Source organism: Cetorhinus maximus, chromosome 16 (assembly GCF_964194155.1).
Source record: "Cetorhinus maximus chromosome 16, sCetMax3.hap1.1, whole genome shotgun sequence".
Lineage (NCBI taxonomy): Eukaryota > Metazoa > Chordata > Chondrichthyes > Lamniformes > Cetorhinidae > Cetorhinus > Cetorhinus maximus.
Genome location: NC_135894.1, coordinates 103,935,724 through 103,950,653, shown reverse-complemented (window position 1 = coordinate 103,950,653; position 14,930 = coordinate 103,935,724). Strand labels below are relative to the sequence as shown.

At 43.5% G+C, this 14,930-nt stretch overlaps 1 protein-coding gene across 3 annotated transcripts in view; it reads right to left on the bottom strand.

Moving 5' to 3' along the window:
• LOC144691862 (cell adhesion molecule 2-like) overlaps positions 1-13,804 on the bottom strand; it is a 561,087-nt gene extending 547,283 nt beyond the window's left edge. For all 3 annotated transcript variants that reach the window (XM_078560433.1, XM_078560434.1, XM_078560435.1), the window contains exon 1: positions 13,700-13,804. In XM_078560433.1, coding sequence (XP_078416559.1) covers positions 13,700-13,739 — 40 coding nt within the window. In that variant the 5' untranslated portion in view covers positions 13,740-13,804. The remainder of the gene's footprint in view (positions 1-13,699) is intronic.
• Positions 13,805-14,930: the final 1,126 nt, after the last annotated feature.

Sequence of the window (14,930 nt, the reverse complement as noted above, 5' to 3'; positions counted from 1 at the left end):
AAGGTAAGCATGCAGGTGCAGCAGGTGGTAAAGAAGGCAAATGGTATGTTGGCTTTCATAGCCAGAGGATTCGAGTTCAGGAGCAGGGATGACTTGCTGCAATTATACAGGGCCTTGGTGAGACCACACCTAGAATATTGTGTGCAGTTTTAGTCTCCTTATCTGAGGAAGGACGTTCTTGCTATTGAGGGAGCGCAGCTAAGGTTTACCCGACTGATTCCTGGGATGGCGGGAATGACATATGAGGAGAGATTGAGTCAGTTAGGATTATATTTGCTGGCGTTCAGAAGAATGAGGGGGGATCTCATAGAAACCTATAAAATTCTCACAGGACTAGACAGGGTAGATGCAGGAAGGATGTTCCCAATGGTGGGGGAGTCCAGAACCAGGGGTCACAGTCTGAGGATACGGGGTAGACCATTTAGGACTGAGATGAGGAGAAATTTCTTCACCCAGAGAGTGGTGAGCCTGTGGAATTCGCTACCACAGAAAGTAGTTGAGGTTGAGTAGTTGAGAAGGAGTTAGATATAGCTACTGGGGGCGAAAGTGATCAAAGGGTATGGGGAGAAAGCGGGAGCAGGCTATTGAGTTGAATGATCAGCCATGATCATGATGAATGGCGGAGCAGGCTCGAAGGGCCGAATGGCCTATTCCTGCTCCTAGTTTCTATGTTTCTATGGGACACAATGTAGGTCAGTGAGTACAGGGGATGGTGGGTGAATGGGACTCAGTATGAATGAGGACACCGGGCAGCAGAGTTTTGAATGACTTGCTACTTACATAGTGAGGAAGATGAGAGGCTGGCCAGGAAATGCATCGGAATAGTGAAGTCGAGAATGTAACAAAGGCAAAAAGAGAGACACTGAGAGAGAAAGAAAATGAAAGAGAGATGGAGCTGGAAGAGCATCAGGGAGACATTGGAAGCGGGTGAACAAACACCTGCAAAGCGATTCAGGAGGAAGAGTTGGCTGGGTGTGGGGGTGGATTGAGGCTTGGGGTGGGGAGGGGCAGTGGACTGGGGGCTGGGAGAGCAGCAGGGGCTACAGGGTTGGGAATGTTGGAGACAGGGGTAGATAAGGAAATGGGCTAGACATGGGAACCAGCAATCCCTGCAGCAACATGGCAAGATAGAGCAGCACGGAGAGAGGAACAGACAGGGACGGGGGGAGTGAGAGAGACACTGAGAGAGGAACAGACAGGGATGGGGGGAGTGAGAGAGACACTGAGAGAGGAAACGACAGGGATGGGGGGAGTGAGAGAGACACTGAGAGAGGAACAGACAGGGACGGGGGGAGTGAGAGAGACACGGGGCAGAATCTTGTTGTGTTGGTAATCTTGTCTGACAGTGGGAGGTCCAGTGAGAGAGCTGCATTGCCCCTTTTCGGGAAGGCCTGCTGGACCACATGCCAATCAGGCATTGGCGATGCCAACAGCGGGTCTTGTCCTGGAATCAAGGCCCCAGGTTAGTACTGACACCACGTCCACCAGTCAGAGGTCAGCAGCATCACTGGGGAGGCCATGGCTGCTACTGGAAGCTCACCCACTGGAGTCCCAGGATTGTGGAGGGGCCAGGCCACAGGGACGTAAAGTGGAAGCGGTTTTGATGGGGTGTCACGGGTTGAGGTGGCCAGGGTGGTCGGGAGGAAGGGTAGGGGTGGTGGCTCTCAGCAGGCCCCTGCACCCTTCCCAATGTCCAGCCGTCGATCAGGCATTGACAAGCAGCCCGGACAGAATGACCGGTTGTGCGCACTACATGGCGACACACCAGCTTGTAGCTCGATTTTTAAAATTCATTCAAGGGATGTGGGCATCTCTGGCGAGGCCAGTATTTATTGCCCATCTCTAGTTGCTCTTGTGAAGGTGGTGGTGAGCTGCCTTCTTGAACTGCTGCAGTCCCTGTGATGTAGGCACACCCACAGTGCTGTTAGGGAGGATTAATCTCAGCAGCAATGGGCTGAAGCTCTTAAGTGGTCATTAATTTGCCAATTAATAGCCTGAATTGTTGGCAGGACGGGTAGATGGCAGGAAGGTGGTAGAGTCCCAGCATGCCAACGCCCTGCCCAATTAAATGTCCTTCCCACCTCCAAGCTTGACAGCACCAAGAGCGGAAGTTTCCAGCTGTTGTTATCTCTGTATGAACACCTGGAATAGGTTAACGTTCTGTATGTACTATAGGAACACGGTAGCACTCTGTGAACATTAGTCTTCACTGAGAGCTGGTGAGTGAGGGAGTTTTAAGGGTTAATTTCTAACCAAAGTCTAGTTATTTTTCATTTTTTTCTCATTAATATAGCAATTAACGAAAAATTACTCCTGAAGTTGAGAGTTTATTCCAGCCTAAACAGGGGTATACAAACCCTCTGAGAGCAGCTGCAGCTAGTTAATTAGGTAACTAGCTTAAACTGGTTTTCAGAGCTTGAATCATTTGTTTTTCAGGAAGTATAGAGTGCTCAAGCTGGGGGCTTGGCGAGGGAGGAAGCTTGGCGAGGGAGGAAGCTTGGCGAGGGAGGTGCTCCTTTCTTTTTCTCCCTTTTTCAGCCTCCAGCAGTCAGCTCTTACTTTGGTACAGGGAAAAAAGCTGATTGGTGACTGACTGGTAAGTTATTCTACTTGTTCTAATTGTAATAAATAGTTTTTAAAGTTACGGTATGGCAGTTCAGCTCAGCCAAGTGGAACGTACAACATGTGGTGTGTGGAAAGTCATGATGCACCATGTGTCCTAGATGCACACATCTGAGGGAGGTGTCACTGGCTGCAGAAACTTGAACCCTGGGCTTCAGAATTCGAGCGATGGTTGGAGTCACTCTGGTGCATTGGCAATACAGAGAACTACGTGAAAAGCATATTTAGGGAGGTGGTCACACCGCAGGTTAGGAGCGTGCCGGCAGGGAGTGAATGGATGATCGCCAGGCAGTCTAAGAGAACCAGGCAGGTAGTACAGGAGCCCCCCGAGTCGATCTGGCTTGCTAATCGGTTTTCCATTTTGGATACAGGTGAGGGCAATGATTCCTTAGAGGAGTGCAGCCAGAGCCAAGTCCATGGCACCACGGGTGGCTTAGCTGCACAGGAGGGGAGGAAGAAGAGTGGAGGAGCAATAGTGATAGGGGGTTTGATAATCAGGGGATCAGACAGGTGCTTCTGGGGCTGTAAACGTGACTCCAGGGTGGTGCGTTGCCTCCCTGGTGCCAGGGTCAAGGATGTCACAGAGCGGTTGCAGGACATCCTTCTGGAGGAGGGTGGACAGCCAGAGGTCATGACCTACATTGGTACCAATGACATAGATAGGAAGAGGGATGAGGTCCTGAAAGCAGATTTTAAGGAGTTAGGAAGCAAATTAAAAAGGAGAACCTCAAAAGCAGTAATCTCAGGATTACTCCCAGTGCCACATGCTGGTGAGCATAGGAATAGGAGGATTGAGCAACTGAACACATGGCTAGAGAATTGGTGTAGGAGGGAGGGCATCAGATTTCTGAGGCATAGGTATTGGTTCTGGGGCAGTGGGACCTGTACAAGATGGACAGGTTACACATTAACAGGGCTGGGACTAATGTCCTCGCAGGGAGAATTGCTAGTGCAAGATTGGCAGGGGATGGAAACCTGAGCGGGGAGACACGAGAGAGGGAAACGAAGATAGGAATAAAAGACAGAAAAGTAGAAAGCAAAAGTGGAAGGCAGAGGAAACAAAGGCCAGCAGAAAATAGGGATAGAGTATAAAAAAAGTGTAAATATGTTAGAAGGACAAGTCTAAATTCACTGTATCTGAATAAACGGAGCATTTGCAATAAGGTAATGAATTACCAGCACAAATGAATGTAAACGGGTACGATAGTTCTGTCTTCACAGAGGAAGACACAAATAACTTCCCAGAAATACTAGGGAATCAAGGGTCTAGTGAGGAGGAGGAATTGAAGGAAATTAGTATCACCACAACAACAGTGCTGGAGAAATTAATGGGAATGAAAGCTGATAAATCCCTAGGGCCTGATAATCTACATCCCAGGGTACGAAAGGAGGTGGCTGTGGAAATAGTGGATGTGTTGTTTGTCATCTTCCAAAAATTCTGTAGATTCTGGAACAGTCCTGGCAGATTGGAGGGTGGAAATGTAACCCCACGATTTAAAAAAGGACGGAGGGAGAAAACAGCGAATTACAGAACGGTTAGTCTAACATCAGTGGTAGGGAAAATGCTAGAGTCTATTATAAAGGATGTGATAACAGGACACTTAGAAAATATCAACGGGATTAGACAAAGTGAACATGGATTTATGAAAGTGAAACATGTTTGACAAACCTGCTGGAGTTTTTTGAGGATGTAACTAGCAGAATAGATAAGGGAGAACCAGTGGATGTGGTGTATTTGGATTTTCAGAAAGCTTTTGATAAAGTCCCACATAAGAGGTTAGTGTGTAAAATTAAAACACATGGGATTGGGGGTAATATATTGACGTGGATTGAGAATTGGTTAGCAGACAGGAAACAGAGAGTAGGAATAAATGGGTCTTTTTCAGAGTGGCAGGTGGTGACTAGTGGGGTCCCACAGGGATCAGTGCTTGGGCCCCAGCTATTCACAATATATATCAATGATTTGGATGAGGGAACCAAATGCAATATTTCCAAGTTGGCTGACGACACAAAACTAGATGGGAATGTGAGCGGTGAGGACGGTGTTAAGAGGCTTCAAGGCAATTTAGACAAGTTGAATGTGTGGGAAAATACATGGCAGATGCAGTATAATGTAGATAAGTGTGAAGTTCTCCACTTAGGTAGAAAAAACAGAATGGCAGAGTATTATTTAAATGGTGATAGATTGGGAAATGTTGATGTACAAAGGGACCTGGGTGTCCTTGTACACCAATCACTGAAAGCAAGCATGCAGGTGCTGCAAGCAGTTAAGAAGGCAAATGGTCTGTTGGCCTTCATTGCGAGAGGACATGAGTACAGGAGCAAGGATGTCTTACTGCAGCTGTACAGGGCCTTGGTGAGACCACATCTGGAGTATTGTGTGCAGTTTTGGTCTCCTTACTTAAGAAAGGATATACTTGCCATAGAGGGAGTGCAGCGAAAGTTCACCAGACTGATTCCTGGAATGGCAGGATTATCGTATGAGGAGAGATTGGGCTGTAGGGCTGTATTTACTGGAGTTTAGAAGAGTGAGAGGAGATCTCATTGAAAAATATAAAATTCTGACAGAGTTGGACAGACTGGATGCAGGGGTGATGTTTCCTCTGGCTGAGGGATCTAGAACAAGGGGTCACAGTCTCAGGATACCGGGTAGACCATTTAGGATTGAGATGAGGAGAAACTTCTTCACTCAGAGGGTGGTGAACCTGTGGAATTCTCTACCACAGAAGCTGTGGAGGCCAAGTCACTGAATATATTTAAGAAGGAAATAGATAGATTTCGGGACTCTAAAGGCATCAAGGGGTATGGGGAGAGAGCGGGAGTACGGTGTTGAGATCGAGGATCAGCCATGATCATATTGAACGGCGGAGCAGGCTTGAAGGGCCGAATGACCTACTCCTGCTCCTATTTTCTATGTTTCTGTGTTTCTGTGAGAGGGTTTAAACTAGCTCGGCAGGGTGATGGGAACCTGAGGGGTAGCTCAAATTGGAAGGAAGTGAAGCTGGTAACAGGAAGTAGAAAAATGAGCAGCGTAATTAGAAGGCAGGCGAAGCGAAGGCAAGCTTCAACAAGGCTTAGAATGTGTGATGATGTCAAAAAGACAAAGTTAAGGGCACTCTACTTGAATACACGCCACATTCGCAACAAGGTGGATGATGTAAAGGCACAAATAGTGATAAATGGCTGTGCTCTATTTGCCATTACAGAAATATGGCTATAGAGTGACCAAGACTGGAAACTGATTTTCAGGATATTCGACATTTAGGAAGGACAGGCAAAAAGGAAAAGGAGATAGATTGTTCTGATAATAAGGGATGGGATCATTACATTAGTAAAGGAGGGTCTCAGATCTGAAGAACAATATGTGGAATCTGTTCGGGTGGAGCTAAGAAATAGCAAGGGGCAGCAAACACTGGTATGAGTTTTTTTATAGGCCACCAAACAGTTGTGGTAGTGTGGGGCATGGTATTAATCAGGAGATTAGAGAAGCATGTAGCATTGATAATACAGTAATCATGGGTGACTTCAATCTGCATATAGACTGGGTAAATCTAATCAGCACTAATGCTGTGGAAGACGAGTTTCTGGAGTGTTAGGGATGGTTTTCTACAGCAGTATGTTGAGGAAACAATCAGAAAACAGGCTGTTTTAGATCTAGTATTATCTAACTAGAAATGGCTAATTAATAACCTTGCTATTAATCCTTTAGAGATGAGTGACCATAATACGATAGAATTTTACATTATGTTTGAAAGTGAGGTAGTTCAATCTGAAGCCAGGGTGCTAAATCTGAACAAGGGAAATTATGAAGGTATGAGGGGCATACTGGCTGAGGTGGATTGGGAAAATACATTAAAAGGTATGATAGTACACAGGCAATGGATAATCTTTAACAAATTGTTACATAGATTACAGCAATTATACATTCCTTCAAGGGACAAAAACCCAAAAATGCCAGTCAACCATGGCTAACAAAGGAAGTTAAAGATTGTATAAGATTAATAGAAAAGGCTTATAAAGTTGCCAGAAATCGTGGTAAACCTCAGGGTTTGGAGCATTTTAGAATACAGCAAAGGAGGGCCAAGAAGCTGATAAAGAGAGAGAGAATAGAATATGAATGCAAACTAGCAAAAAGATAAAACTTCTATCGGTACATGACAAGGAAACTTTTGGCTAAAATAAATGGGTGTCTATTACAGGCAGAATTTATAAAGGGAAATAGAGAAATGGCAGAGAAGCTAAATGATTACTTTGTGTCTGTCTTCACAGAGGAGGATACAGGAAATCTCCCAGAATTAGAGATCCAAGGGATTAGGAAGAATGAGGAATTTAAGTAAATTAGTATTAGTAAGAAGGTTGTATTGGAGAAATTAATGGGACTAAAGGTTGATAAATCCCCAGGACCTGATATTTCACACACCAGAGTGTTGAAAGAGGTTGCTATGGAGATAGTGGAGGTACTGGTCATCATCTTCCAAAATTCTATAGATTCTGAAATGGTTCCTTAAGATTGGAAGGTAGCAAATGTCACCCCACTATTTACGAAGGGGGAGAGAAAGAAAACAGGGAACTACAGACCTGTTAGCCTTATATCAATAGTAGAGAAAATGCTAGAATCTATTATAAAGGATGTGATAAATGGATACTTGGATAATCATGATCTGATTGGGCAGAGTCAACATGGATTTATGAATGAGAAATGAACCTGTTGGAGTTTTTTGAAGATGGTACTAACAGAATTAATAAAGGACAGTTGGTGGATGTAGTGTACTTGGATTTTCAGAAGGCTTTTGATAGGGTTCCCCACAGGAGGTTGATTAGCAAAATAAAAGCATATGGGATAGGAGGCAATATACTGACATGGATTAAGGATTGGTTAACAAGCAGAAAACAGAGTATGAATAAACAGGTCATTCTCGTGTTGGCAGACTGTGACTGGTGAGATACCGCAGATCAGTACTTGGGCCCCAGCTGTTCACAATATATATCAATGATTTGGATGTGGGGACCAAATGTAATATTTCCAAGTTCGTGGATGACACAAAGCTAGCTGGGAATATGTGTTGTGAAGAAGATGCAAAACTGCTTCAAGGAGATTTGGACAGACTTAGTGAGTGGTTAAGAACGTGGCATATAAGAACAAAAGAACATAAGAAATATGAGCAGGAGTATATGGAATATAATGTGGAAAAATGTGAGGTTATCCACTTTCTAAGGAGGAACAGATGTGCGGGGTATTTCTTAAATGGTGAGAGATTAGATGCACAAAGGGACCTGGGTGTCCTCGTCAATAAGTCACTGAAGACTAACATGCAGGTGTAGCGAGCAATTAGGAAGGTTAATGGAGTGTTAGCCTTTATCGCGAGAGGATTTGAGTACAGAAGTAGCAAAGTCTTACTTCAAGTGTATAGAACTTTGGTTAGACCACACCTGGAGTAGTGTGTGCAGATTTGGTCCCCTTACCTCAGAAAGGATATTATTGCCACAGAGGGAGTGCACCGAAGGTTCACCAGACTTGTTCCGGGGATGGTGGGACTGTCTTATGAAGAGAGATTTGGGAAACTGGGCCTTTATTCTCTAGAGTTTTGAAGAATGAGAGGCGATCTCATTGAAGCCTACAAAATACTTAAAGGGATAGACAGAGTGGATGCAGGTAAGATGCTGGGGAGTCTAGAACCAGGGAAAACAATTTCAAAATAAGGGGGAAGATACTTAGGGCCGAGATGAGGAGTTTTTTTTTTACTCGGTGGGTTGTGAATCTCTGGAATTTTCTACCCCAGAGGACTGTGGAAGCTCAGTCATTGAGTATGTTTTAAGCAGAGATTGACAGGTTTTTAAATACCAGTGACATAAAGGGATATGGGGATAGTGCGGGGGAAAAGGCATTGAAGTGGATGATCAGCCAGGATCATATTGAATGGCAGAGCAGTCTCGATGGGCTGAATGGCTTGCTCCTGCTCCTATGTTCCGATGATCACCAGGAACAGGTTAACACTCTGTGTGGACACCTGGTTCTGACAGATTCTGCTGTGCTTTTCCAGCTCTCTGTTTGTCTGCCCCCTCTGCAGTAATTTGTTAAATAGTGACTGTGTTTAGTAGTGTATCAGAAATAGGTGTAATTAACAAGATAAATCTGTCTGTATGTTCCACTGAAGTAGTACAATAATTTATTTTTCAAATTGTCACCTTTCAATAAACAGCCCTCTTTCCGTTTGTTTCATTCTTTCTTCCCACAGGATAATTACATTTTCCATATTCCTGTATCAATCGAATGTCACATTTAATTTGTTTTCATTAGATGTGCACTGTCCTCTAATCTAGACTGAAGTAAATTGCATTTACCAGTAGCCAATTCAAGCTTATAATTTACCTAAAGCTGAGCATCAGAAGCTGTTTTTGGATGAATTGTAACTGAAGGTTAAAGGATTCATGTCAGTGAATGATTAAACAGTACATTGGAGTGTAGATGACTAACTTACTGCAGCTTCTCGGCAGTGCTCAACTTTTCAATGACGTTTGTGTTGTGAACTCACAGTCCCATTTTGCCACACCAGATATACAGGCGAATGACTCAGTGAGCCCTCTATACTGGGAACGCCACACAGTGGGGAGTGGGGGATGGGGTTTAAAATAATCTAGTGTTTGGGGATCCCCAGGATCTAACTGGCCAACTGGAGAGGAAGGGCCCTGAGATAGAGAAATAGCATCCTCCCCAGAGAGCAACATGACAATGCCTGCATCATTTTGTTTGCTGTTATCAACTGGATTTAAAGCAATACAGGAAGAAATGGCTTTTGGGCTACTTCAAAACATTTCTTCTACATCTCTAGTTATTTGTAGTAATTATGGTTTCATTTAGTGTGCAATGTACCTTTAAGAATAATACTTGCTAGGAGAGATCACATGATCTGTGGTAACCAATAGGAGAGTAGCTGACTACCTCAGCAGTCAGTGTAGAGATAGAGTTGGAGCTGAAAGCACGCGTGTAGTAACTTAATGTTTCCACCCAAGAAGTGCCTGCGGATCAACTCTATTAGTAGTAGCAACTCGGCCACCCTTACAACAAACTGGCGATGATGATAAAACAGGATTGAACAGAAGAAGTCAAATTAAAAAGAAATTGGCCTTGCCCAATGATTGTAAGTAGCAAGCTCTGTTAGAATTGAAGAAGTAATCCCTTCTCAAAATGCCACAATTTGGGAGAATTGACCCTTTTAAACCAGCCACAGACAATTGGTCTCATTACATTGAACACCTCGCGTTCTTTTTTCAAGCGATCGAGATTACAGGGGAAGAGAAGAGGTGAATGGCCCTTTTGAGTACTCGTGGGAGCAAAACCTACAGTCCGATTCGAAGTTTGACGGCACCCAGTGCCCCAGGTTCGAAGAATTTCGATGAATTTGTGGACCTCGTGAAGGGTCATTTTCAACCCAAGCCCTCAGTCACGGTGCAGAGGTTCAGGTTTGATTTGCGAAATAGAGTCCCAGGTGAGACAATTGCCTGTTATGTGGCAAATTTGAAGCAGCTAATGGAACATTGTGAGTTTGGTATGACTCTAAACGACATGCTTAGAGATCGTTTAGTGTGTGGTGTGAATGAGAAAAGATTATTGTCTGAAGTGAATCTGGATTTAAAGAAGGTGCTGGAGATAGCACTGGCCATGGAAAGCACAGTAAAAGATTCAAAAGCAATACAGGGCGTGCAAAATGGCACCGTCCCCCACATCGGGAGGGAACCCCCAGCCAAAAAGGGCATAAAAATGCAAGACTCTGCCGAGAAGCGGGAAACAGCCCCCACTAGCCAAAGAATAAAGAAAAATAACTTAGCAACAAAATTGAAGAATAATTTTAACGAAGATGGAAATAATCAGTCTTTTAGCAATTGGCAGTTTAAAAAAGTCAAATGCTACTATTGTCACAGAAATGGACATATGATGAGGCAGTGCAAGGAAAGATTCTAACAGGTTTGTAAACACGAGAAGAAACCCAATGAAATCTACAATGTAGAAGAGCCTGAAACAACAAATTAAGACATTTACTCGTTGTTTAATCTGGAAGTTGGAAAGACAAAACCAATATTTGTCACAGTGAAAGTAAATAGCAAACCTGTTAAAATGGAAGTAGACACAGGAGCTTCCATTACAGTAATTGGGGAAGATACCTTAAGATATCTGAGTAATGATGAACGTCAATTAAGTTTAGAACAAACAGCTGCCAAGTTCAAAACATACAACGGTGAAGACTTTCATGGAAAAAGGCATAAGCAGAGTAACTGTCCATTATGGAAGCCAATCGGCAAAGCTACCAGTGTTGGTATTGAGAGGCAGAGGACCAAGCCTTCTAGGGTAAAATTGGCCAAGGGAAATAAACCATAATTGGCCACTGAGATTCCAAAAGGAAGCTGGAAGCATTCCTGTTTTGAAAAAGGAGTGTGTAAGGACTCAACAACCTGAAGAAATGCAGGCTGTCTTAAGTCAAAACCTAGAAGAACAGCAGAAGGAACTCAAAGAGACCCTGCATGATGACAGAGTTTGAGACGAGGTCAACAACCTTCACAGGGAAAAAGAAAACCTGTTGAAAGACATTCACATACTACAAGATTTCCTTAAGTCAAAGTTTGTACCTCGGGAAAAGTATGGAGAGAAAGAGAAAGAATTCAGAACCTGTCTGAGCAAACTGAAGAATGAGTTGGCAGAGAAAGCATAACAATGTTCAATTTTCCAGGAGGCAGCAAACAAATACAAAAAAGAGATGGAAGAGCTGAAGAATCAGCTAAATGAAGACAAAGAGGCTTTGGAAGCAAAAGTCGCAAAATTTTCCAAGAAGCAGACAGATAAAGAAATTTTGGGAGACTCAGTCACTGAGCTCAGGCAAGTTGATCTTGCATCTGAGAGAAGTCTGGCCAATAGCGAAGTCAAAAAGAAGGCCGGGATTAAAGTCTGTGCTGGAAAGAAGAGGCACATAGAAAGAAGATACAGAAATACTAATAGGGCCTTAATTCTGGCAGTATACAAATACACTTTCGTACATAGGCCTGGCAATCAAATCGCAAACACTGATGCCCTTAGTCATTTGCCTTTACAAGAAAATGATGAGCACGTCCCAGTTCCACAGGAACTTGGTTTACTGTTAAATTTCTTCGATTCCTTGCCGGTATGTGCTCGACAGAGACTGGACAATTTGGGACCCAGTCCTATCTCAAGTACGAGAACAAGTGCTACAGGGTTGGTCACAGGAGCCTGTATCTAATGAAATGAAACTGTACTTCAACAGAAGACATGAAATAACCAGTCAGGATGACATCTTATTGTGGGGTGCATGAGTGATAGTTCCTCCAAAGGGAAGGGAGCCTCTTTTCATTGAATTACACAGAGCCCATCCAGGAATTTCCCAAATGAAGACCATAGCATGCAGCTATTTATGGTGGCCAGGGACGGATGGCAAAATAGAGAGTTTAGTAAAGCATTGTGTGCAATGTCAGCAACTGCAAAAGTTGCCAGTGACAGCTCCATTACACCCATGGGAGTGGCCAGGTAGACCCCGGATGCAGTTACACATTGACGATGCTGGACCTTTCCTGGGAACAACGTTTCCGCTCGTTGTTGATGTCTATTCAAAATGGTTGGACGTATATGAGGTGAAGTCACCAACATCAGGCGCTACAATTGAGAAACTATGTCAGAGTTTTGCCATTCACGGACTACCAGAAGTAGTTGTTTGTGATAACAGCACGGCATTTACGAGTGTTGAGCTTCAACCATTTATCAGCCTCAGTGGTATCACTCATGTAAAAACTACACCATATCACCCTTCCTGACATGTCTGGTGTTCCTGTATGAGTTGAGGTTACAGAACTACAAGTGCCCATCAAAGCACTTGATGTTTAGGCAACTCCGGAAAAGGAGGTTCATGACAAGGCATCTGAAGTTGCAGAGCTGAGGTACTTCACACATACCAGGAAACCATCTGAAAGACTGAACTTGTAAATCCCTTACCCAGTGTAAATATTATGTTGTCTTAAAAAATATGTACTTGTAAATATAATACTTATAGCCGAGTTAAAGGGGGAGGAATGTAATAATTATGGTTTTAGTTAGTGTAATGTACCTTTAACAATAATACATACTCAGAGAGATCATATGATCTGTAGTACCCAATAGGAGAGTAGCTGGCTACCTCAGCAGTTAGGGTTGAGATAGAAAGCACATGTGTAGTTGCTGCTGAGTATATTGTAAATAAGCTTAATGTTTCCATCCAAGAAGTATCTGCAGATCAACTCTATTATTAATAGTAATAACTCGGCCACCCTTACAACATTATTGTTTCATTCAACTCCAGGATTTAAGCACAAAAATCCAGGCTGACACAACCAGTGCATTAATGAGGGAGTACAGCACTGTTGGAGGCACTGTCTTTCAGGTGAGATTTTAAATCGAGGCCCTGGCTGCCCTCTCAGGTGCATGTAAAAGGTCCTATATCCACTATTTTGATGAAGAGCAGGGGAGTTCTACCTTGTGTCCTGGCCAATATTTATCCCTCAATCAACATAACAAAACAGAATATCTGGGCATCATCACATTTCTGTTTTGGAGAGTTTGCTGCACGCAAATTGGTTGTTGTGTTTCCAACATTACAACAATGACTACACTTTAAAAAGTACTTCATTAGCTGTGAAGCATTTTGAGATACCCAGCACTCATGAGAAAGCGCTATATATTCTGAAGGCGTTCGATAGGGTAGACGTAGAGAAGATGCTTCCACATTCCCTAAGCTAGGGACCATAAATATAAGATAGCTACTAATAAACTCAATCGGGAATTCAGGAGAAACTTCTTTACCTAGAGAGTAGTGAGAATGTGGAACTCGCTACCACAGGGAGTGTTTGAGGTGAATTACATTGGTGTATTTAAGGGGAAGTTGGATAAATATCTGAGGGAGAAAGGAAAAGAAGGATAAGCTGATAGGGTGAAGTAGGCTGGGAGGAGGCTCGTGTGGAACATAAACACTGGCATGGAACAGTTGGGCTGAATGGCTTGTTTCTGTGCTGTGATTCCATTGTCGATTTGTGTAATACTCACCCAGCACTATGAGAAAGGCTTTGGCAGTCTTCACGGGCATAGTGAACAGGGAACACGTGTACTGGCCTTCATCTGACAGTGTGACGTCACTGATGTTAATGCTCAGCTCGTGCCATGAAGACCGGACCAGCTCAATCCGATTATCCCTCAGAGCTGAAAGAAACACAGGAGAGTAAGTCTTGGGTAACAGCTTGCTGTGTTTAGGCAAATTAATTAGAAATAGTAACGATTAATAAGGATTCTATTTTGCCCAAACTGCTGAGCGAGTTGACCTTATCATGCACTGTCAGTTTGTAGCGCAGATTTAGAAATTAATTTGCATGCTCATTGCATCAGCTCCTCTCAGACAATGACTGGATTGGAACTACCAAAAGATATTTTCTCACTCTCTTTGGTGGCAAACAGGCAGGGCTGATTAAAATCAGTAATCCTGAAGTTGCTGCTATCACAATTAAGCAGTTGCTGTCTATGCCTTTTCTGTTCTATGCTTCTGCAATAAGAATATCCACTGTTGATCCATCGACTACCCCATGACATATGCAGCTTAACACTGAAAACCCCAGCCTTTGCCACCGCTTCTGTTTCTTTCATCTTTCTCGAACAGATGTGCAAAATGAAACACTTTCCCTTTCATGCGCTTAGTGCCAGCAACAAACGTTCCCCCAAACTAGGGCAATCGTTTCAGATGGAGCTGACCATTGTTGTCCTATAGAAATCGCTGCCTAGCCATAGGTGCGGGTCATTTGGCCCCAATGTCCAGCTCTCTTTGTCTCCAATGTCCATGCCTGTGTATTTTGGAGAGGGGTAACACAGTGACCGTGTGTACATTGGAGGCTTTCTGACACTGACACTGCTGGGAAATACAAAGGGCTGGAGTGCGTTGTAGACACCAGGGACCACATTTCGATTTAATTTGGCAAGTTTACTTTAATTATAAGTTACAATTTACCATTTGTGTCCCTTTAAAAAGGGAGCACTTGTTAACTCATTCATTGATAATTGTCATCCCAATTGGCAATGCAAGTGAGTTAGCCACAAGTGTTGCCATGGTGACAACAATATAACCACAGGCACAAATTTTAGTGGAAAGTCCTTCACAGGTACATGTACCTCACAAGTGTATATTTACTTCATGAACCTCTCCCACTAACCAAGTGAGCAAGGTAGTAAAACATTCAATGTGATCAAAAAGCACCTGCTTTCCCTGTCAGAAACCTATCATAGAATCATG